At 37.7% G+C, this 23,305-nt stretch overlaps 1 protein-coding gene across 1 annotated transcript; it reads right to left on the reverse strand.

The window, feature by feature from the left end:
* Positions 1–162: 162 nt before the first annotated feature.
* LOC129456471 (adhesion G protein-coupled receptor E2-like) lies at positions 163–23,103 on the reverse strand. Its single transcript, XM_055223782.1, has 24 exons — positions 22,868–23,103; positions 15,146–15,159; positions 14,858–14,908; positions 14,383–14,757; positions 13,567–13,698; positions 13,215–13,361; positions 12,514–12,639; positions 11,779–11,922; positions 11,212–11,391; positions 10,165–10,311; positions 10,053–10,090; positions 9,870–9,944; positions 9,756–9,785; positions 9,075–9,237; positions 8,877–8,990; positions 7,409–7,584; positions 6,633–6,815; positions 5,703–5,906; positions 4,264–4,502; positions 4,104–4,170; positions 2,591–2,682; positions 1,955–2,114; positions 471–536; positions 163–385 (listed from the first exon to the last, which is right to left on the reverse strand). Exons 1-24 carry the CDS (start codon positions 23,101–23,103, stop codon positions 341–343), a joined length of 3,204 nt encoding a protein of 1,067 aa, XP_055079757.1. The 3' UTR covers positions 163–340.
* Between the last annotated feature and the right edge of the window lie 202 nt (positions 23,104–23,305).

The following is a 23,305-nucleotide window of genomic DNA, read 5'->3' on the forward strand; positions in this document are numbered from 1 at the left end:
AAGGTGCATTAGCTTGTGCATTTGAACTGCCTTTATTACAATAAATACAATACAATACATGCAATGAGAAAGTCACCAAATATAGTCAGCAGCCCTGAAGTACAGTCCATATTTTCTTTGCATTTTAATAATTGTGAAAATCAAGATACTATACATATACCCATATAATGCTTTAGCAATGTACAACATATAAACAAATGTACACATAGGACTATGGTGAGACTACAAAACAGAAATGGCTTTACAGCGTTGAGTGACACTACAGAGATTTATGTATTTATATCTAATCATATTGGGGTTTACAGGGTTTATTTCATTTATTTTATAGTTCATCTGCTTCTTATTTGGTCTTGTCCATATCTTCAGACACAGACGGCACATCTTTCTATAGGGCAGAGTAGGACAATAACATGTAGATACACAGTACACAGTTAAAGTAATACATCTGGATCAATGTCTCATTCACTCACCACCTCATCGTCCACCTCCTTGTTCTTGAATGAGCAGTTCAGCCATTTGATGTACTCTTCTCGAATCTAAAATAAAGTCACAATGATGAAAACTCAAATAAACTTTTTTAAGCTTTAAAACTCTTTGTTTTGATAACATTTAAGCTTTTATATGGAGATAAAGCAAAGGCAGAATCCTAAAGGTGCACTATGTAACTGGAGGGCCCGCTACACACGTGTGGTTTGCTCAGAATGTTCCCCAGCATGGCATTACATTTATCATAATTACAAAATGCTATACTGTGGAACATTTAGACCTGTGACGATAATTATTATATTAACTAATAAAAACAATATTTAGGGAGCAATATTTAATGTGTGTATATTTTCTTAGCAAAAGTGTGGAGATTTTTGCAATTTTTATATAATAATGTAAAATTTGAGCTGTAGAGTGTAGAATAAATAACTTCTGTGGCTGAGTATTAGTTCATTTTGTTGCAGCTCAGGCCTTTTAATGATATAGTATATTTAGAAAGAGGTTTACTGGGATTATTTACTGCTTTGAGTTAGTTTCAGTATTGTAATTTATCTTAATATTTTTCTGTATCAATATTTCACGCTTCGAAATTTGTTATTGACAGTGACAGGCCTAGGAACATTTCAGGCAATAACAATGATGACGATGATCCATGAAGACAACCAGGAGGCCGACTCCCCTCTATAAAATTTGCATAGAGCAGCTTTACATTTCCTTTGCATACATCAAATGAATGGATGAATGGATCTCCACATAAAACGACACTTTAAAAAAATAAAATGAAATAAAGATAAATAATAAAAAAAATAATAATAATAAAGTTTCAGTCAATATTATATGACTTTTTTTTTTTTTTTTAGAATGGGGCATTTTACTACATATATCAGTATTATTCCCATAGTTTACTTGCAGTCCTAAGGGCCTATATTGCACATTTTTGTTTTAAATCTATGTTATAATGTTGTTTCCTCACCAGAAACATACCTGCAGTTGTGTTTTGTTTCATTCACACATGTTTAATGCACAAACCCCCATGTTTAGGCTGAGTTCTGCTCAACAAAATGTAAAAGGTAGGTGTTAACTTGAAACCGTCCACTACGTGACATCACAAGGTGGAACAGAGCATTTTGAGCTTTAGAGATGTAGACAGGATAATAAACCAGGATCACTCAAACATGTATGAACGAAACAAAATAATTCCAGGAGGAGATAACAACATTCCAACATGGCTTAAAGTTCACAAGAGTCAAGTTTGCATAATATAGTCTAAATTAGATGTACAAATTTATTTATTTTAAACGTGGATTTGTCTAATATTCAGATATGTTATTAGACATTTTAAATGACTTGAATGAGTGAAAACAAACAACAAAACAAATGGATCAGAAGAAGAATTAGTATAAACTTGATAGAAATGTCCGATTCACCTGCAGTGTCCATCAGATCAAATAAACATACTGAGACTTACCTCTTTGTTGAGCACACAATGAACTATGAACAGGAAAGTCCCCTGTTGTGAGTTCAGGATTATGAAGAGAACTTGGAAGAAAAGGTTTGACTGGTACAGACCCAGGATCCAGGTACAGCCCAGAATGACAAACTGGGCCACGATCTTGAACAACACTAACCTGCAAAGCCAGAGGAATTCTGAGTAACATAAAATATAGGAATTTAAATTCAAATTATTTAAGTATGAGTAATTTGGGCTGGGGATCAGGGCAGGTTAATATGGTACAATTTGCCATTTAAGGTAGAAATGCAAATGATGCTTTATGGTCAATATTTCTGTAGTTACTGGGAAAATTCACATGAAACAAAAACTGAGATAAAGTTCAACATTTGTTCACAATGCAGTAGCTTCAAAAAGCGGAGGCATTATTTAATCTCAAAGGTATAATTGTTCTCATTTGAACTTAATTTGACCCCTTAATATGGCAAGTCGTAACAAGGTGCCCCATTTGTGGATTTCTAGTTTGGATTTTTCATTCACAAACAATGAAATTCTCATAGAGTTGTATTTGTCTCTGGCCTTTTCCATCTGAAAGTATAAAATCAAATTCCACAATATTTTAAACGTATTGTGTATTTTTCCTGCATCTTTTACCGTGCATCTTTGGAATCCGAGGCTCCACTCTTCATGTTGGCCAAGGTGGTTCTCAGGCTCCACAATGTAGCACCAAACAATGTGCAGTTAAACTGAAAAAAATATATATATATATAATTACTAACAACTGACCTGCAGAGTCATTGACATCATTTGCCTTAAAAGAAAAGATCAAGGGGAGTGCAAAGGATATTATAATGAAATATCATAATATTGTATCAGGAACAATGTTAAATACTATGCAAAATGTATTTTTTGTTCCATGTTGTTAGGTTGTGTCTTCGTCAAGAGTAGTAGCAGTGTGTACTTTTGTGTGTGGTCTCAAATTGCCTCCATTAATTAGTGTAAGTAGTTTAGCAAACCTTGGCTTTACAGCAGGTTACAGGTTTTTAGCAGGTTACAAACTGCTTTTGCTTTCACTTGTGAGCAGATACAAGTCTAGCACCATCTTCTGGCACGATTTTAAGCCGCATGACATAACAGACACTCTTGTACCAAAGAAAATACCAAGGCTTTGATGTACTTAGTTTACTTAAGCCCACCACGCACTAAAGGATAATTTATGACCCGATTTGCTTCTTCTCGATTCTGGGGTGTGATTTTGAGCTGCTCTTTCATATTGTAACCACAAAACACCAGTAGGGCAACAGTAACAGTAAAAATAATCAGGTGACTTTATTACTCATTTTCCGTAAAGTTGTAAAGTTAAACTGGAGCATTCTCATCCATATTATACCTTAGAATTTGTCCTCTGTAAATAATGACACCCAGTCTGCAAAACAGCGCTATGAATCCAGTTTGAAGAGTTCTCTAAAAGTAAAAAGGCGAGAGTAGTTCCTCACGTGTCTGTTTTTACATAAATCCAGGGTGAAGCTGCTGCTAAACTAAGTAGCAGTCGCCACTAAAAGCATTTATCTGAAATATTGCACCTCATTTTACAAATAATAATAACACACTTTTGACTTGCACCTCAAGTATAAGTACAATGCTCTGATCTTGGAACATTTTAGAGTCTCAAAGCGAGTCATTTTACTGTAGACAGGAAACTTTTGATGCAAGGTGCACTCACAGCTTGTGGTGTCTCTTCGCTGACATATCCCGCAGCAGTGTTCGTTTTTTGTTTTTGCTTTTAAAAATTAAGACTGAAAAATCTTTTAGTGTGTCGCTGGCATAGGTTAACTTTTCTGTCAGAGGGCCTGCCATCAGTTAAAATGGCAGGCCTGAAATGTTTGAAGTCCGGGATGTTCTACAGGATTGCATTAATCTTATTTATCTCAGACTAAGAATGCATGTTTTTACACCTGTTATTGAATATATGCAGGTGGTTTAATGCCATACTATAGAATATTCCAAGTAAAGAAATAACATCTCCATGGCCTCAAGCAGAAATGTTACAGTTTTCATCTTTACCTGAACCTTTCCAACTTACCTAAGCACAACTTGAGAATACGGAATCAAATTTGGAATTATTTTCACTTGGACAATGTAATTTTGCATATTTTCAGTCACTTACCGCAAGTATAGCAACCACAGGTCCTGTCAAAGCCCAGTTGAAATTCCTGGTTGTTGACAACCAGCACCTAGGATGAAGTTACACATAACAACAATAAAGTAAATATAGCTCTACCATATACAAGCTAACCAATCAATGCTATGCTATTCTGGTCACTTACGCATCTCCCGTGGCCCCATAGCCATCAGAATACACCAGAGCAGAAACACCCACTACGATCAATGGCACCCCATAACCCACGATGTACAACACAGGTTTGGGGAGGCCGTCTCTCTTGATGACTTGTACCTTGGTTAGCTTGCGTACTAGCATGAAGAGCTGTGTCGCCTCCAACAGCATCCACACAAAACTGGCTACTATAAGGAAGTGGAGGAGGCCAGCCATGACTGTGCAGGCCAGCTGTGGAGGAATACATGAGGGAGGTCATTAGGACTGAGCTAAAAAACACTGGCTCAGGTTAATTAGCTGCATAGTGAAGGCAATCTGAGCATTAAAATGATCCATTAAGTATTTTGGGTATGGACTTAAAATCCTGGAACCTGGAGTAAGGCTCTATCTACTGGCAACAGAGAGAATTTCCATGAGGGAAAAAAATGCAATCGAATTAAGGAACATGCCCTGATATGTCAATATAAACATGCAGTTGCAATGAATAAGATTTAAAAACTGTGCAGGGTTTCTACCTGTGACACAACAATCCTGGGAAAATTCAAACCTCTCATCAAGCAAGCGTCAGTGAAGCAAAATACAACTTAATTTACGTTTTTGATGAGGGAACAATGCTAAAACATAGTTAAAGCTAAAAAAAGTCAATACTGTAAATGTGTTTCCTTTATGAATATATTTTCCCCCCACCTATTATCTGAATATAGGTCCTTGAAATTTTTGGGGCATGTGGAAATGCTGCATATACATTTTCTAAATCCAAGGTTGACAATTCAGTCCCACTGCTGCAATGCATACTGCCACTGTGTTCTTGGGCAAAAGACTTGACCTTAACCAACACAGTAGCTGGAATACAAACCGTTTCGTTCGTTCACCTCCCTCTAGAGAAAATGCTCCTTCTTTATTTTTTTTTAAAGTGGACCTATTATGCGAAATCAACTTTCCCCTTCTCATCTACGCGATTCATGCACATTTGACTGATCTTCTTCCTCCTGTATTCAAAACGTCATTGTTCCGATCAACCCACGTTTTCACCGACAACAGTATACGCCCACTGCTCTGTATGTACTTCATTCTCCAGTTTTGTTTTCTTAATCGGTAAGATGTGTATGATTTGGCAGGACTTAGTCATTGTGCAAAAAAAAAAAAATCCAAAATCCACTAATCGCTAGCGTGATCTGCAGCTATCCATAGAAGGTGCCGACAGCTTTGTTGTGATGTCAGCTCCCATTGCACACTGCAGTTTTCTAATGCAGAATTTAGCTGACTTGTTTCTTTTATCAAGTCATTTTAGATCAATATTGCAATTTAAAATAACCAAAATTATAATATTATGATCCACAGCTGTCATCGATTATAACTATATACTAGCAGACCAGCATAATATGTCTTAAAATGACATATTGTGTTGGTTAACAATGGTTTGCTTTCTACCTCGTCATCTAGATAGCGGTCGTTCCACAGCATCAATAGATGGGATAAGCCTAAATTGAGACACAGGTGGAGGCGAGCAGTGTTGTTGATTTTGGGGTTCCAACTGCACAAGAGGAAGGTCAGAACAGCCAGAGCGAAGAAGAAAAGACCGATAATGACACAGATCCTGTTGAGCCAGTCCAGGAAGTCGTTTTGAGGAGGTGGCTGTGGGATAATACAGAGAAGACATGTTGGATTTCATCTTCATGTTGGGAACTCAAAAATGATAAATGTGCATTTATTTTCTACTAATAATGGACAAATGAATACCAAAATGTTGATATTTTGATACTGACATGGTAATGAAAAGCATAGATTCTTGAAAATTATATCACTACTTAAAATGTCTCAAATAATTGACGTTTGCTTTATGTTTTTAGTTTATCTGCACATATTCATGGATTCCAGCTTCTTGTTTAAATCACACTGAAATCGCTAAATCAGTTTAAGTTAGGGTAGAATTTAAATTATGATAACCTCTATACACCAAGGTAAAATTATTTCAAATGGAGGAGGTTCAATCCATTTTAATACAAGGCTAATTGGTATCAGTATTTAATTGATCTCAGGATACCTGTCATAGTATTACTTAGTATTGTATCAAAACAAAAATCACTGAAATTAGCTTTAAATGCATATTATTTTTCCTCATTCAGTTTCCTCAGCTGAGTTAATCTTAAATCATATAATTAGGAACAAAGAATCAAAAATCAGACCTATACACCGTCCCCAGGGCAGAGTGAACTTTAGTGAATATGGTAAATTATTGGTAGTGACAAAAAAAGGAAAAAAAACAAACCCAAAAAAGCATCAAGCAATCTCTCCCAAACTAAAACTCAGCCCTATATACATCAATCCTATTTTCAAACAATACAAGAAAGTCCTGTTTACATCTGCTATCTGTAGAATCAAGGCGAACGTGGAGAGGTGAGAACAGCTGCACGTGGTGTAGTTCTCATTGGAGAAGGTCATAGTGCAGCCCTCCGTCGACCAGCCCATGAAGGTGACCAGCCCATATTCGTCCTTCTCCGTTTTCCAGTACACACAAGTTATCATGCCGGCTTCATACATCGACTGGAAAAACAACATACAAATAAATGAAATTATAAATGCATGTAGTGATTTTTTAGTAAGTAGTTATTAAGTTAGTAAATTCCCCAGCTCAGCCCACTCTGCTTGTGCGGACATGGCTCCAAAACAGATAATTAGACCTGTCACGATAAACATTTTTGAAGTATGATATATTGTTTCCTAAAATATTGGCATAAATGATAATATAAAATATCGCCATAAATGATAATTTATGTCACCAATATTTTTAAACACCCAAAGCATAAAACGGTCTTGGAAAAAAAAAAAGGCAAAGTGGCAACGTAAATAGGTAAGCTAACATGGCTAGTGCTAACTGTCTGTGTGAATAACTGCATACATCTGCGTATACAATAATTATAAGCAGACGGTCGAGATCAGATAGAAAATGGTGTTAACAGAGAGGTTGAAATTTTGTCATAACACATCAGCAGAACTTTCACTTTTTGTACATTGTCCTGGCTAAAGCATCTCTATGGACATTTTGCCTTCTTGCTTTAACCATGATAGATTTCCAGGATGACGGTGTTTTTTGACCTTCTATACAAAGCCCTATCTTTGCCTTGAGTCCCTTATACCTTCTTGTGTTGGATGGTGAAGTTGACAGGATCTGTGATGTTAGTGTTGTTCATTTTGGGCAGTATCGCGGTGATCACATCTGAGATCATTTCGGTCCGGTTCTCTGTTTTCAGATACTGGTGACTGAGCAGGCTCTCCATGCCATTCAGAGTTAAGAAGGCAGCCGCTGCAGAACCTGGAAAAGTCAACACATGTACGGTAATCCATCCAAGTGTTTGGTTGGAAATCTACTTCCATTACTTCTACAGCAACAGTTCTACCAAACAACAGCATCGTTGTTGTTGACAGTTTAACACACTGAAAAAAATCTAGTTTTTAGAGAGTTTTTATTTAGTAGAGCAGGGCTAAAGGGCAGAGAAAACCACCAGCTAAGAGGATGAGTGATGGTATGCTGATGTAATAGTTGTCAATCAATGTAGTTTATTGTCTGCCCAACCAAAACCACACTCTTTTTTCAAAACTGTCTGGAACTATATCCTGTCTCCTCGATTTCAGATAAGAGTGACAGGCAGATTAACCAACAGAGAAATATATTGTTTGTTTGCGTCAAATCAAACATGCCGGCTTCTGAGTGCAAAAGGAAAAGAAATGCAGGGGACTGGGAAACAACACTGAGCTCTGCAGGATCAACAGGCAATACTGTGTATCTGAGGTAAAACAATTTATATTTTGTTCTTAATGGTACAACAATACTCACAAACCAATGTCTTTTGCATGTGAGAGAAACATACTACAAAATAGCAGCTATAATTGGACTGTTCCAAGTTAGTTACTGCATTTGAAGAATGTAGGAGGGACTGGCTGGTCAGGCAAACTGGTTTAGGATCTTTGAAAACAGCCATGTACAGACACATGTATACAGAGGTCTTTGAGTGTTTGCTATGTGCATTTCATTGGTCTGTCTTCTTGTCAATGGCAAATCAGAGGCCAGTAGTCTGCTGAAGTCACATTACATACTCAGCTCACTTGGAACCAGGAAGAAGCAGGTTTTAAAAAGCCCAGACTCGAGAAACTTAGAATAAAAAATGTGGCACATCAAGTCAAGTCAAGTACAGTACATATGCTATGTACTGTACTTGGTCTTGGTGTTTCACGAAGGCTTGTACAATGAAGCTAAAACAAAAATGTACCAAAAGCCATTTGAGAGACTCTATTTAATAGATTTACCATTAGGGCTGGGCGTAATGGCAGTAAAAATGTAAGTTTTTTCTCCTCTCATATTGATCGATCGTAGTTTTCAATTCAATTTTATTAAAGTAAAATAAACGTTTTAATATCTATTTAATGAATGAATTTTTGCTTTATTTCATCCATGGAATTTGACACAGACAAAAAAAAGGATTCCTATGAAGTCTGAACTCTGCTTAGAAGGTTTGCTATGAACCTCTTGATTAAAAACCCCAAGCTGATCACAGACTTTTTCAAATGATTGTATCTCGACTCGATTAATTGCACAATCTTACTTACCATTATTATTTTCAGCAAGTTCCTCCATATTGATCTCCATGCTGTTCCCATTGGCTCCGAGCGGCGGCATTTTCATGTTGTTCCCCGAGTACCCATAGGATTCGAGACTTAAATCTACGATAGACATTACCATCACTTTTAGATAACTTTAACAAATCGTGACATTGTCCTGCTAATATTATTGAGCATGTTTCTTACCTACTGCTGAATTCTTGACGTTTAGATTGGTCTGGTTGTAATTGTCCGGCACTATTGTGGCCACCAAGCGATCGCAAAGTTCTAGAATGACGCTACCCACTTCACCGTTTCCGGAGCTGCTCACCCGGCTAGACCTGGCACGTGGCCCGACCCCAGCCACTTCCTACACCGGTAAACATCGTAGCACGGATAAGCTCTTTTCACACAATGTTATAAAGTTGAACAATTTAGGATTCCAAAGCAAAGTGCAGACATTAATTAAAGAGGGGATATTTTACCTACGATGGAGAATTAACTGCTAATACAAAGCATATTTACATCACCATGTTACCTTTTATTGTTTTATAAGTTTCAGTTTCATTTTTGGCCATTGCTCTCCGTGCTAAGTCACTCCTCTTCAGAGCGCTATCACAACACAATCAGCGTGCATCCCTAAATTACTGGAACACGCATGTATGACATCTATAACCTCTTTAAGCATGTTTTTGATGAGGGGATTACATTATAATAAAGCTAAAAAATTAAAAATTAAAATACCCCCTCTTTAAGTAATTTTTGATGAAAATGGGGATTTAACATGAACAAAATGTAAAATTACAATCTAAGTATAGAAATAAAAATAAAGATCCCTTCAAAATATCAGCAGCAACATTTGATTTGAAGTTGATATGTAATTATTACCATACTTGCTGAAAAACTGTTCGCAATGGTCTGTGGGAAAAAACAGAAAACAAATATAATGACCAGTTCAATTTGGAAAACATTTGTTAAATATGAAGTGTGTAACAAACTTACCGGTGTTGGTATTTCGGTGAGATTATTTAGTTGTTGGTCAATTTTATCAAAAAAGACCCCCTCTTTAGTCTTTCCCTGTAAATAAAACAAGAAGTCATATCATTGAAAAAAAAGCCCAAAACAAGTGACCCCAGCCCTACAAAATAAAGCCCCAAATAGAAGCGACTGTGTGTAGATAGTTACCTTTGGGGGTTGCAACTGAGTTAGCATGAGTTGAACATCTGAGGAGAACAATGTTATTAATCCATCCTTATCGTACGGTCGGGGCAATGGGAAGGGGAAAGAGTAAACTTACTTTCACAGAAGGTGATCCCTACTGTCCAGTACAAGCCCGTGTTAGGGTAGTACCCCTCTGGGCAGGAACAATAGAATGTGCCTGGGTAATTTGTGCAAATTGTTTCAGGACCACAGATACCAGGTGTTTCCACGCACTCATCAATATCTATAGAGTCAAAAAGAAAATGTTATCAACACTGAATATGTGAAAGCCGTGGTTTCCTATGTCTGTAGCATAGACTGTATAAAACAGTGGAGTAAGTGAGTGCAACGTTACCCATAGCGCAATGAAGGCTAGCAAATAGTGGCTAATCTGAACCTGAGACCATATTTGGAAATCTAAGCCTTGCCACTGATTGCTATAATACACGTGTTATAGCAATCAGTGGCAAAGTCAATCAAACCGCTAGTGGGAGCAACCAAAATGACCAGTCTGCCAGCAACAGTTACCAAGAGAGGGTCAACGGCCCATGCTCACTTCCTATTTAACTTGTGGCAGCTAGCAGGTTAGCTATGTCCATGTATATATACAGTCTATGGTCTGTAGCCACATCTGAGTTTGGATCACCTCAGCCCATATCCCGATGCAAAAAGTTTAAACTTGATTTTAATACTATAGACACAATACTGATTCCAATGCCACAACAATAAAAACACTTTTTCTTTAGACAACAGAATGTGATTTTCAACATTGAACCATTGTACTTTCTTTTATATTACCATGCGGTCTATCTGTGTGATCCCTCAGTGGTCCAGGTAGGTTTCATAGTGGTCCATGGGCGTGTATTATACTTGTTCCGATACATCTCAGGATCATTCTAAAGCTATTCAAGAGGTTCATTTCTGTCCTGTCAATGTGACCTTTTTTATTATCAATACTTGCTCAAATCAGTATCTAGTATTTTCGGTACTAGTTTTAGTATAGTTTAGTATCTGATTGTGGTGGTAGGAGCTGGGGAGCTGGCTTTAACCAGTTTCTGGTCTAACTCTGTATCACTCACTGCTTATACCCCGAAACATAACTGATAAAACAAGTAAGAGCAGGATCCAGTGAGAATGCATTTACCCAGGCAGGGATTGCTGCGGCTGGCTATTTTGTTTTGGTTCCCGAGGCGGTACCCACTGAAGCAGGTGCAGTAGTAGGAGCCAATGGTGTTGGTGCAGTTGCAGCTGGGCCCACAGACAGTTTCCACATATTTTTTGATGGGATCCACCACTGTGGATAATCTCTCGCACTCATCCAGATCTGCGATAAACCGCGAGAGTTAAATGATTTAAATATAGTGATATGAAACATGATTTAACTCAAAAACTCAGCTTTAAAGAATGCAGAGCTTATCATAGGCTTTATTGAAATAAAATGTACTCTACTAAAAATAATTCTTTATTATTTCTTTTTATATATTAGACCAAATGTATTAAAAGTATTAAAAGATTAGATTAGATTATACTCTATTTATTTATGTTTTTTTATTGTTTATTCATTTATTTTATTTTACTTTTTAACTTTCACTCCACAGACAAAAGATTTTTCTTCAGTTTGTCTTAAAAAATATTAAATTACAACAAGTACTGAAACGTTTCTTTCAACAGTGATATTTTCGTCAATAAAAATGTATAAAAATGGACATACCTATGCAGATGTTGGTCTGACTCGGCGCCTTGGCTTCGTTTGTCGGTATGTAGCCGATTTCACAAGAACAGTTATAGCCTCCGAGTGTATTAGTGCAAATGGAGTTTGGACCACATAAACCTTCTTCCAAACACTCGTCAATGTCTAAGAAATGGAAAGTAAAAAGATTCGAGTCAAGTTAGCCAGTAACAATGTTAGCAAACCAACAAGCCCAACAACCAAATAAACTTTATTCAATGGAAGGTTTTATAAGTTTGCCAAGCTAATAATAATTCATCTTACTTAAAACACATGGTGGAAGTAAGTAGTAGAAGTGGGAGATATATTGAAAGACTGATAATATTGCTATTGATGTTTTAAAAATATGCAAAATTGGAATGTTGAGTATTTCGTCTATATTTAAAACAATAAAAAATGACCTCAGAAAGAGAGAAAAAAAACAAAAAAACAAAACTATTGTGTAATTTCCGAAACATGGGTATAAACAGATATTTTTGCTCTTACTTAGTTCATCATATGGTCTATTCACTTTGAACCTCAACCAAGATGTCTACAGGCACATTTTAGCACATTTTAGCACATTTTAGCACATTTTAGCACATTTTAGCACATTTTAGCACGTTTTAGCAGATTTCTGACACATTTCTGACACATTGTTCAAATATCATCTGTATATCGTTGTGAAGATAAACATTTTTCTCAATATTTTTCTTAGTATTTTTCATAACCTCATACCTTGACATGGCGGCTTTCCTTTCCTAATAAGTTCAAAGCCGAGGTGGCACGTGCATATAAAGCTTCCTACAGTGTTGGAACAGTCACCATATGCTCCACAAACTGGTTCCAAACATTCATTAATATCTGTAAGAAAAAATGTCAAATAGTAAACTTTATTTGATCAAATGTATTAGTCGGTCCTCTTTAGTTAGTTAAGAAGTTCACAGATAAAGAAACACTCTCTACAGGCAGCATTAAAGAGTAAACAATGTTGAAAACGCAAAAAGCAGCACAGCTTACTTTAGCAATATGATGCTAAAATATGTATGCTTTCATACTGCAAACAGTGGTCCTGTGTTATTCACTTACCTTATGCATTCTGAACATCTTAATTATTCTACGCGATGAGTTTATATTATAAGCCCTTTTCACACCTTTCAAAGATCATAGTGCAGAGTTTTGCCGTGATAGTAAAGCTAACAACAAGTAACAAGTAATGCTAATGCGAACTTTCTGATTGTTGGTCAATAAAAGGCTTTCTAATAAGATGCAGTCAGCACACAGTGGACTTTTGACCTCAAGAGCTGTTATACAATATATCTGTACTGGGGCAAGACAAATTTTGCTCAAATACATGGAAAAAATCTGACACAAAACACCATAAAATGTGCATATTATATCAACTACAGTAGCATTTTTGTCACGGTGCAGGACCTTACCTATACATGGGTTGGATCCACTAGGTTCCAGTGAAGTGTTCGTCGGTTGATATCCCGTCAGACAGAGACAGTAATACGACCCTGGTTCATTCACACACTCTGAGTTGGAGCCACATATTGTTGGCGTCTCAGTGCACTCATCAATCTCTGAACAAAAAGAAAGATCATTTTTATTATGAACTCATCATACAATAACTCGACAGAATTCTACGCTCTCAAAACTCTTATTTGTAGATAGAATTATGGCATAACTCTACTTTCAGAGTCTATGTGTAGCTTGTGGTTTTTCTTATAGTAGTTGTCATAAACTGTTTTGGGGAATCAACAAGGAACACTGTGTTTTTGTACTTACCTAAACAACCATAAGAATCCGGCGTAGGTTCAGTCTTTGAATCTAGTCTGTAACCGGGGATACAAACACAGCCTCCTGCTTCGGTGCATTCAGCTAGAGGCCCACACGAACTTGCTGTGCATACGTGATGATCTATGAGGGAGGAAACACAGATTTGTCAAATAGTCTGTTTGGGGCATATCAGCTAAAAGTTTATTAATCACGATTATTACAAAGTCACATTGGATTTCTGTGCCAAAAAGTGTTTCAGATTTACATAAAAATAACTTGCTAACTTCATGCAGACCAGTTTACCTCCTTTCTAAACTGTGAAAAGCGGAATTATTTCATTATATTTAACTTGCTCCTAGCTTTAGCAAACCCTTTGGCACTTTGCTAATTGTCGCATGCAGGATTTGTTCTTGTTGCATGCTAGTGGTGTCATGTTACTAAAGAATAGACTCCATACTCAAGAGCGATTCAGATACAACGATGATAATGAAAACACTCTTACTTTAGACAACAGAATGTGACTTTCAACATTAAATCATAGAACTTTTTTTGATATTGCCGTAGGTCTTATCTGTGTAATCCCTCAGTCGTCCTGGTAGGTTCCATAGTGGTCCATGGGCGTATACTAGTCTATGTGATCTTGTTCTGATACAGCTCAAGATTGTTCCAAAGCTATTCAGGAAAGGTTCATTTCTGTCTTGTGAATGTGACTTTTTGAGTATCAATACCTGCTCAAATATCTGTACAGCTGGCTCTACACAATGTGCTGCTTTTACAAAATGGGGAAAAGGAAACATTCCAAAACAAAAAAAAAAGTTATCTTACATGTTACAAAGCCTGAACTTCCAACCGGTAGCGCCGCAGACTTGTAAATGAAGAATCCATCAGGGCAATACATCACTTCCATTGCAAGCGAAAAATATTGACATGTCGAATAGTACACATGGGCAGTCCCCGTCGCTGTAGTGTGGCTGGCGTTGGGATATGTGAAAGGCACATGAACGGTATAGACAGTACCACCACAACTTGTACAATGACAAGTATTAACGATTCGGTCGCCTCCAATTCCCGTAAAACGTATCCACTGGTTCACTAAAGCACTGTCGTAGTTTGAGTGACTCCCCAAGGTGTATGCAAAGTTGCGCCAAGAATCAGTTAATTTGATATAGAGATCGCATGGGGTTGGTGCAATAGTGGTAACTGTAAGGAGAATAGTATAATTGTGAGTCAACAATGAGTTATTAATAGTTTAACACATTTTAATAACTCAAATGATATAAAGCAGATATATTGCACGTACCGTTTACAGAAGGGGGGGGAGCTACCACAAACTGGAACTGGAAAAATAAACCTATAAAAAATACAAGACAATAAAGAACAAATTTAATAAAAATATAAAAATTTCTCACAGAATTTTAGAATTTGTTCCAGACTTTTTTGATGCATTTTATGGAAAATAAAAACAGATCAATGAGTTGGGAAAAGTAATGCAATATCTGAAACAACTACTACTCAAAGCTACATAGTATTTCAAATCCAAGTTACTAAAACCTAGCCTTTTTGCAGTGTTGGATGAAAAAACACGTACCATTCACAATTCTCCTATATAAATATCATATAAAATAGTGAACGTTGTCAGCAAAAGTAAAATAAAACAATAGTAATAACTTGCCGAGCAGTGAAAAGATGAGGCAGCACATTGTGGCCATTCCAGAGAAGACTGATGATGGCTGTAAGGTATTCACTGTATATGTATATTTTTGAAATTTGTTTAACATCCAAAAATTGTTTTCTCTGTGATTGGCACTGATGCAAAAGTGAATGCAAAGTCTCAGAGGAGCAGTCATGGAGCGTGTCTGTGAGGAGGGACCTGTCTGGAGGCCCATGCGTTATGCTGCTCTGGGCCTAGGCTGGACTTACACCGTGGTTTGGTTGGATAATGATTCTGTGAAATATTTAAAGCACCTGTACATGCTGGTTTCTGATCTATGTTATAATGTTGTTTCATCATCGCAAACAGACCTGGAGTTGTGTTTTGTTTCATTCACACATGTTGAACACACAAACTCTGCATATTAAGGCTGAGTTCTTTTCTCAGACTGAAAACACTCTGTTTCACTGTGTGATGTCATCATGTGGTAATACAGGAAGTGCTTCATTGTGTTTTTAAACTCAATACATCTTCACTATATTCATTTGGACCATTTCAGCTCTGGACCTGCCAATCTTTGCTGAACTAAATGTAAAAGGAGCTGTGAACATGAAAACTAACACTCCATGACATCACAAGGTGGAACAGAGCATTTTGAGCTCTAGAAATGTTGTCCCCCTGACCCACTAACCCTGTGGAGTGTAACTCTTTCAGATGCTCCGATGACAGCTGGACCCTCTCCTCCTCCCCGCCTGGCCCTCCTCCTCGCCTGGCTCTCATCCTCCTCGCCCGGCTCTCCTGCTCCTCGCCTGGCCCTCCTCCGCCCCCCTCCCTCCTCCTCGCCTGGCCGATTTTTCTTGTTTTGTCTGATTTTTCCTGTTGTTTTGTTTTTGTGTGTAGGCAGCACGGTGGCTGAGTGGCAACACTCATGCCTCACAGCAAGAAGGTTTGGTTTGATCCCTGGGTCGCCCAGGCCTTTCTGTGTTGAGTTTTGCATGTTTCTCCCCGTGTCTGGATGGGTTTCCTCCGGGCACTCCGGTTCCCCCATCAACCAAAACATGAACACCCTTCGAGACAACTGTTGTTGTGATTTTGGGTGTTACAAAAATAAATGAATTCAATTGAATAGAAATGCAGACAGACTAAAGTGTTACTCAAATATGTGTTAATGAAACAAAAAACAACTCCAGGTATGTTTTTTGGTGAAGTCAGAATATTTTAACATGGCTTATAGCTCATAAGAGTTATTTTTATGTAATATAGGACCATATTTCTTTTACAACCAAGTGACACATTTCACATTTTCAATCGGAAATGCGGACGGAATGCTTTATTCTGACAGTTTAAAAAGTAATTTCAGTAAAAAGGTATTGCCATATGCCAGTCAAAAGTCTATATAAGCCTTCACAGTCAATGTTTTTTCTTTGTGTTTACTACTTTCTATATTTTAGATACTGACAGCCTCAAATACATGAGGCAAGATGTATGGAATTATGCCTCAAAGAAAACTAAATAACTCTAAATATGTTTTTTTTTTTTTTTTTATTCTGATTCCTCAAAGAAGCCACCTTTTGCTTTATTGACAGTGCTGGATGAGCTGATGAAGTCTCCTGAAATGGTTTTCACTCCACAGATGTGCCTTGTCAGGGTTCAGTAGTAGAATGACACTGAACGTGAAGAAGAGCCAGCTGAGATGGCTTGGGCATCTGTTTCGGATGCCTCCTGGACGCCTCCCTGGAGAAGTGTTCTGGGCACGTCCCACCAAGAGGAGGCCCCGGAGAAGACCCAGGACACACTGGAGGGACTATGTCTCTCGGCTGGCCTGGGAACGCCTTGGAGTCCCACCGGAAGAGCTGAAGGACGTGTCTGGGGTGAGAGAAGTCTGTGAGCCTCTGCTCAGACTGCTGTCTGCTGCTGCTATTTAGCACCAGTAAAAAGTCAATGACAGTTGAAAAAAAATGCATAACTCTTTTCTTTCTAAACATATTTCTTTCATTTTTTCAGGGCATTTAGAACTACCCTTGTGACATTAATATGAGCAAATATAGCACAGAGGAATGAACCCTCATTGTACAGTGGTACTTTGAGTCACATTGGTCAAATTCAGAAACCCAGCGGTGTTATCGTCGACATTTTAATACCAGAGATGCTCCACGTGTAAATGCCATTAATAAAGGAATAATAAGTTGTTTTCAAAGACAGAGGGCAGTATGTGATCTCCACAGACCTGACTAGTCCCGATTTCTTCCTGTGTTTGTGAATAAACCTCAGACAAGAAACAACTTAAAACGGAATATTGAGGATCAAGTAAGCCATAAACCCGGAAATACTTTCAAATGTTATGCAAAGTGTGTTGGATGGGGCTGTTCAGTGTGAAACCAAAAATGGTGGACACTTATAAAAACATTATTTTTACTTCCCCTAGTTTAAGTAGTGGTAAGTTCAAGTCTAAGTGAACAATTATAACCGAATATATGGCCAAAAATCTCAGAAGGTTCAGTTTACCAACTGCTAAAATTTGATGAGTATAACTTAAGAATTATAGGAGCCATTGAAGATTTAAAAGTGTCAGTGACTTTTGTACATGCGCCTTACAGTTCTGAAAGCTTAAAATTGTATTATGCAGAGCAGTGTACAGTATTGATAGTAACCAAGTTTATTGTCATTTCAAATCATATATTTTGAGGAACAATATTAAAATTGGTTCTACATATAGGATCAAAAATATCGGCAGAACTTATCGCCATCGACTGCTCTGGATTCTAAAATATCGGTATCACCTGAGGAAAGTCAAAACATTGTGTTAATAAAAGTAAACCAAGAGTGAGACAGTGTGCGGGAGTCTTCTTAACTTTTCAGAATATCAGCCATGGTAAAACAGATATCAGTCGACCCCTAAGCTCAAGACCAGTTATTCTTCTGATGAAGGACATGGAGGTGAGTGCAGTGTCCTCAGTGGCTAAAGACAGCTTAGCCACATGCTAACAGGCCAGTGTCAGCCCTTAACCTAACCAGATGGAGCGTTCCCCTGCTCCATCTGTGCAGTGCAGAGTGCAACAAGCCCAACTCTGTGTTTAGAAAGACATCAAATACTTCGCATTCAATCATCTGCTCGCTATAGTTTCTGTCACAGCTACAAAAAGCTTTAGTAAAATCACAGCATACTTTTTGTGGAGTTGTGGATTTTAGTCTTTCCATACGTTCTCTCTGTTAATTGCTTTGTTTTTGTCGACAAAACATGAAGCTATGGTTGTCATCCTCATTTATTACATTAAAATTACCATTTGTTTAGTTTCTGTCAGCAAAATATCACATTGACTAAAGCTATAACAGTAGCTGAAAAACACAGAAGTGGAGTTTGCATGTGCTCCCTGTGACTGAGTGGGTTTTCTACATCAACCTACAACATGCACTAGGGCTAATCCTACAGCTAGATTTCCTCAAACTTGGTCCCAATAGAACTGAAAGATGGAAATTTTAGGTCAAACAAGGACAGGCTTTACTCAAGGGTTTTGAGTAAACACAGTGTATCTTAAGCCTGGTGTCCACTGCATGATTTTTTCGTCTTATAAGATAGTTGGATGTCACACCAAAGTTTGTCTGAGTGAATATAAGGCTCAGCTCCATGTGGTATTTGTACAGGTTAGCTGAGGATAGCACAACATCCTCATGGTGTTTTTGAGTTTGTAAAAGTTACTGAATCAAATTGAAAATGGGAGAAATGGTCCGGTTCAGGGCAGAGCTCTTCCTCTGTTACTCTGAGAAGTGCTTGTGTTTCCTGTCGGTCACAGAGATTGACCGCAGATGCAGTGAGAGGAGAGGTCACTCTGTGACCAAGATGCTAAAATATCAGACAAGCTTGATATCAGTGGCACCTCGTCTTTGGTCATACGACAGTTTGAAATTTGATCTTTGACGGTCAAAATCGTGCAGTGGACACCCTGCTTTAAATCAACATTTATTTTATGCCTTCTGAGTTAAAGAAGTAAAGAAGTACACTACACAAAAAAATATAATAATAATAATAATAATAATAATAATAATAATAATAATAATAATAATAATAATAATAATAATAATAATAATAAATGTCCATAAATATATTCCACTTTTTTTCTCTTTTTTTATGTTGAGCCAATGCAATTCAGTTAGACTAAGATTGATGTGATCCATTTATAACATGATCATTGTACATGAATATTTAAAGGTGCATTATCTAACTTTCTCAAGGTCGCTCATCACCTGCTTGATTCCATGGAAACAGAAAGTTAAAACCATACTTCAGAACATTCTCCATGGAGATATGTTTTATGTCATACCAGGCCAAATAAGAGTCAGGTTTGTGGAGATGCATGCCTGCTCAGTAACGCATGATTTTCAGTTTTTCATAAACACAATCAGAATGAAAAATAAAAATAAAATAAAAAAAACACATACTTTTGTTTTAGTCTATTTTTGGCTTAAAAGTTACTGTGTCTTGAAATGGAGAGTGTTAGATCATATATTTATTTGTGGTCAACAAATGAAAAGAAATGAAAACCTATTTTGTTGCTAAAAAGTTACATCGAAAACATATATTTATTTTCATTATTTATTTTTATATTAAAATCCAAAATCACACAATTGATTAGGTTAAAAAAATAAAATGTACAATGCAATCTTAACTGTGTAAAGAAACATCCAGAGTCCAGATTGTGGCTACAAAAGCACCTGCCCTGCTGATTTGACTGTGCGTCGCTCTCTCCACAAACACCTCGTTCTGTCAAAACAGTATTTCCCAAAGTCAAATGAGCCTCCTTGTCTCAGTCTATAATGTTTACATTCCATTTCCATTTGCCCTCGCACTCAGGTGAACAGCCATTACAAGATAAACACACAAGAGACCTATGGGAGAAGTTGTGTACTACTTCAAACTTTAATATAGGTTTGGTACAAGATAGAATCAGATTATAGCCACATGCAATTTTGATAATGTAAATGCGATGAATGATCATGTCTCTGTATTTTTTATACAGAGGGACATCAGTCTGGTCTCCACTCCCTCCATCGCACCTCAGGCCAGAAGCAAACGCAACCGTCCAATCAGATTTGTTTATTTCAGTGACAAATGTGAAACAAAAGGAGCTCATTGGTCACTCATCACTGTGAATAAACTGACATTTCTCTCAGAATTTAGTGCTTCGTTCATTGATTTTGCAGAAATCCAAAATACATATCAGTCCCTTGTGATATTTTTGTCCTTTCTTTTTTCCTTATAAGGAAAATATCACATTTGTGTGGATATGATTGGGCCATGCGTGTCTCTGAAGTGCTAATCCACATGTCAATCACGCCCATCTGAACTTTGGAAGATTCAAAAGTGACCAGACTCACAACTTCAAAAAGTACTGGAGAAGTATTGTGTATATATAGATATACGTATGTGTGTATTCTGGATAGGCAAACTTCCATTTTCCCATTGAAAACATTTTAACTTGTTAATCACTATAGCAACGGCCCTAATTTTTTGTCATTCTGAAACCCATGGACATAACTTTGAGATTCACTGTTTTCACAAGAAATATCTAAATTTGTGATCTACTTGTGTCTTTACAAACATCACACCGTATCATTTGTATGACAATCCTTTCAGCTGACCACACTTACGTATTTGGGCTGAATAATTGCACCACTTTCTGAAGCTATTGTGGAAAAAACATTCAATTTACAATTATTCTGTTTTATTTATAATGACAGAAACGATTTTGAACTTTGTGGCAGTTTTTGTTTCATGTGGATTGGCCCAGTAATTACAGAGATACGAACCAACAATTACGTAGACAAATCTATGATCTGACAGTTAACCAGCAAATTTTACCACAGAACAGTCCTGTCCAAGATATTTTAATGTAGCACAGAGCTTCTGGGATGTGATCTGGCTCATACAAGTTTTACATAGAACTGCTATACCAACAGATTTAAATGACATAAAAACTATATTCATCAACCCAGGTATGGTTTTCAAGGTATGGTTTTAACAATAAACACCTGCAATTGAATACATGTAAGATAGATGCAATGCCCTGCTATGGAATATTCCAAGCAAAGAAAAGATATCTCCTTGGAGACAAACAGTGGAAAACGTCCCACCAGAAAAGTTACATAAGGCACCTTTAAAGCATTTGAAAGCTTAAAATGAAATAAAAGCAAGCTCCATGTAGTGCTTCAGTGTAATATTTAATTCTGTGTGTGTGTTTACTGGGATTCTATAAATAAAACTATAAAAAAGACAATTATTTACATGAGAGAGTATACAAAGAACCCTCATGATAAACTTAAAGGGAGCTATAATTTTTATTTCAAATTTCAATATTGCTTTTACTATGTTGTCTTAGGGTGTTTTCGTTCTCAAGGCGACTATCCAATCAGAAATCAGATTGAGCCTCACATGATTCTCTCATTTGGCTTGCCAGTTTCAATGACTAAAACAGCTTCATCCTCCTCCTCCTCCTTTTGCCTGTTCCCATGACTAAAGCCTGACTTTAGCTCCATGTTTATTGTGATGAGGAAACATGGAGTAAATTATTGGATTTTTGTAAATGGTTTGTTTAATAAATAAAAAAAAAAAAAAAAAAAAACAATAAAAAATGTTAAAAACAATTAACAATCACTGCATAGAGTAAATTTCATATTTTAAATGAACAATGCTACAATAATAAACCTACATATGTGTTGACTTAGTAAATGCGTAGCAATATAAAATCAGTATTTCACCCTTTCTACCTTGGGTCTGTGTAAACGTCAATGAGCAGAGCCACCTCTGTGCATCTTGTTAGTGTCAATAGTGTCAAAAACATGGAGCTACACAAGCAGTCAATAATTTGGACACATTTTTCTCATTTTTGTTTTTTCTTTATTTTCATGACTGTTATTTTTGTGACTGGCATGTTTCTGCAAAATCGCATGGGGGTCGAGGATAGTGGTCCCTCTGTTTAAGAAAGCGGAGTGGTGGGTGTGCTCTAACTACTGGAGCATCACTCCTCAGCCTCTCTCGTAAGGTCTGAGTACTGAAGAGGAGAATCGGACCAATAGTCAAATCTCAGATTCAGGAGGAGCAGTGTGGTTTTCGTCCCAGTCATGGAGCAGCAGACCAGTTCTATACTCTCCATTGGGTGGTCTAAAGAGAGTTTACCCAACCAGTCCACGTGTGCTGTGTGGATCTGGAGACATTCGCCTGTGTCCCTCATGGTGTGCTGTGGGGGCTGCTCCGGGAGTAAGGGGTTCGGGGCCCTTTGCTAAGGGCTGTTCGGTCCCTATTTGACCAGAGCAGGAGCTGTGCTCTCTGCAGTATGTCAGACCTGTCCCCAGGGCATGTTAGAATCCACCAGAGCTGCCCTTTGTCACCGGTTCTGTTCACTGTTTTTATGGACAGAATTTCTAAGAACTGTCAGGGGCCGGAGGGGGTCCAGTTTGGGGACAACAGAATCTCATTGTTTGCAAATGGTGCTGATGGCTTCTTTGACCCAGGACCTGCAACACACACTGGGGCTGTTTGTAGCCGAGTGCGAATTGGCTGAGATGAAAATCAGCACCTCCAAATCTGAGGACATGGTTGTCATAGTTGGCTTGCTCTTTCCAGGTGGGTGGAGGGAGGTGCCATCTAGAGATAGTCAGCCTCACCTCTCCGCACAGCTTGGGCTTTGGAACTCAGCTCCTTCACAGAGGATGGACTTTGCACTTCTCTGGCGAGCGGCGGTGGGCTGGTGTGGGCTTGTAGCCATGTAGCTCAGCTGCCATGTGTTGGAGTTCACCCCATTTGAACAAGAGGCCAAACAGCAGAGTCTCCAGCCTTCTTGGAGTCCCTGGGAGGGGTACTGAACAATGCACCAGCCTGGGACTCTGTTGCTGGAGGACATCAACACCAACCTGGGCAATGCCAGTGACCCTGAAGAGGACTGATCAGTCTGCAGCTTTCAACTTGTGCTTAGTTTTCCTACTGTTGGAATAATCCACTTATATTCTAACCCTATCTCCTCTTCTCCTCTGTCTGTAATTGGACAACAACTGAACAACAACTATTCATTTAAATCATTGTGAATTAGTAAAATATCTGTTTTA

The sequence above is a fragment of the Periophthalmus magnuspinnatus genome, chromosome 8 (assembly GCF_009829125.3).
Source record: "Periophthalmus magnuspinnatus isolate fPerMag1 chromosome 8, fPerMag1.2.pri, whole genome shotgun sequence".
In the NCBI taxonomy this organism is placed as follows: Eukaryota; Metazoa; Chordata; class Actinopteri; order Gobiiformes; family Gobiidae; genus Periophthalmus; species Periophthalmus magnuspinnatus.

Bases quoted from the DNA above. Each gene is read 5' to 3' on its own strand.
- LOC129456471 (XM_055223782.1), bottom strand. From the start codon at position 23,103: ATGTCCTCCAGCAACAGAGTCCCAGGCTGGTGCATTGTTCAGTACCCC. The intron at 13,362-13,566 runs GTAAGTACAAAA...CTTTTTGTTCAG, and splicing joins GGATTCTTATGGTTGTTTAG to AGATTGATGAGTGCACTGAG. The intron at 10,091-10,164 runs GTAAGTTTACTC...TGTTCTCCTCAG, and splicing joins AGGGATCACCTTCTGTGAAA to ATGTTCAACTCATGCTAACT.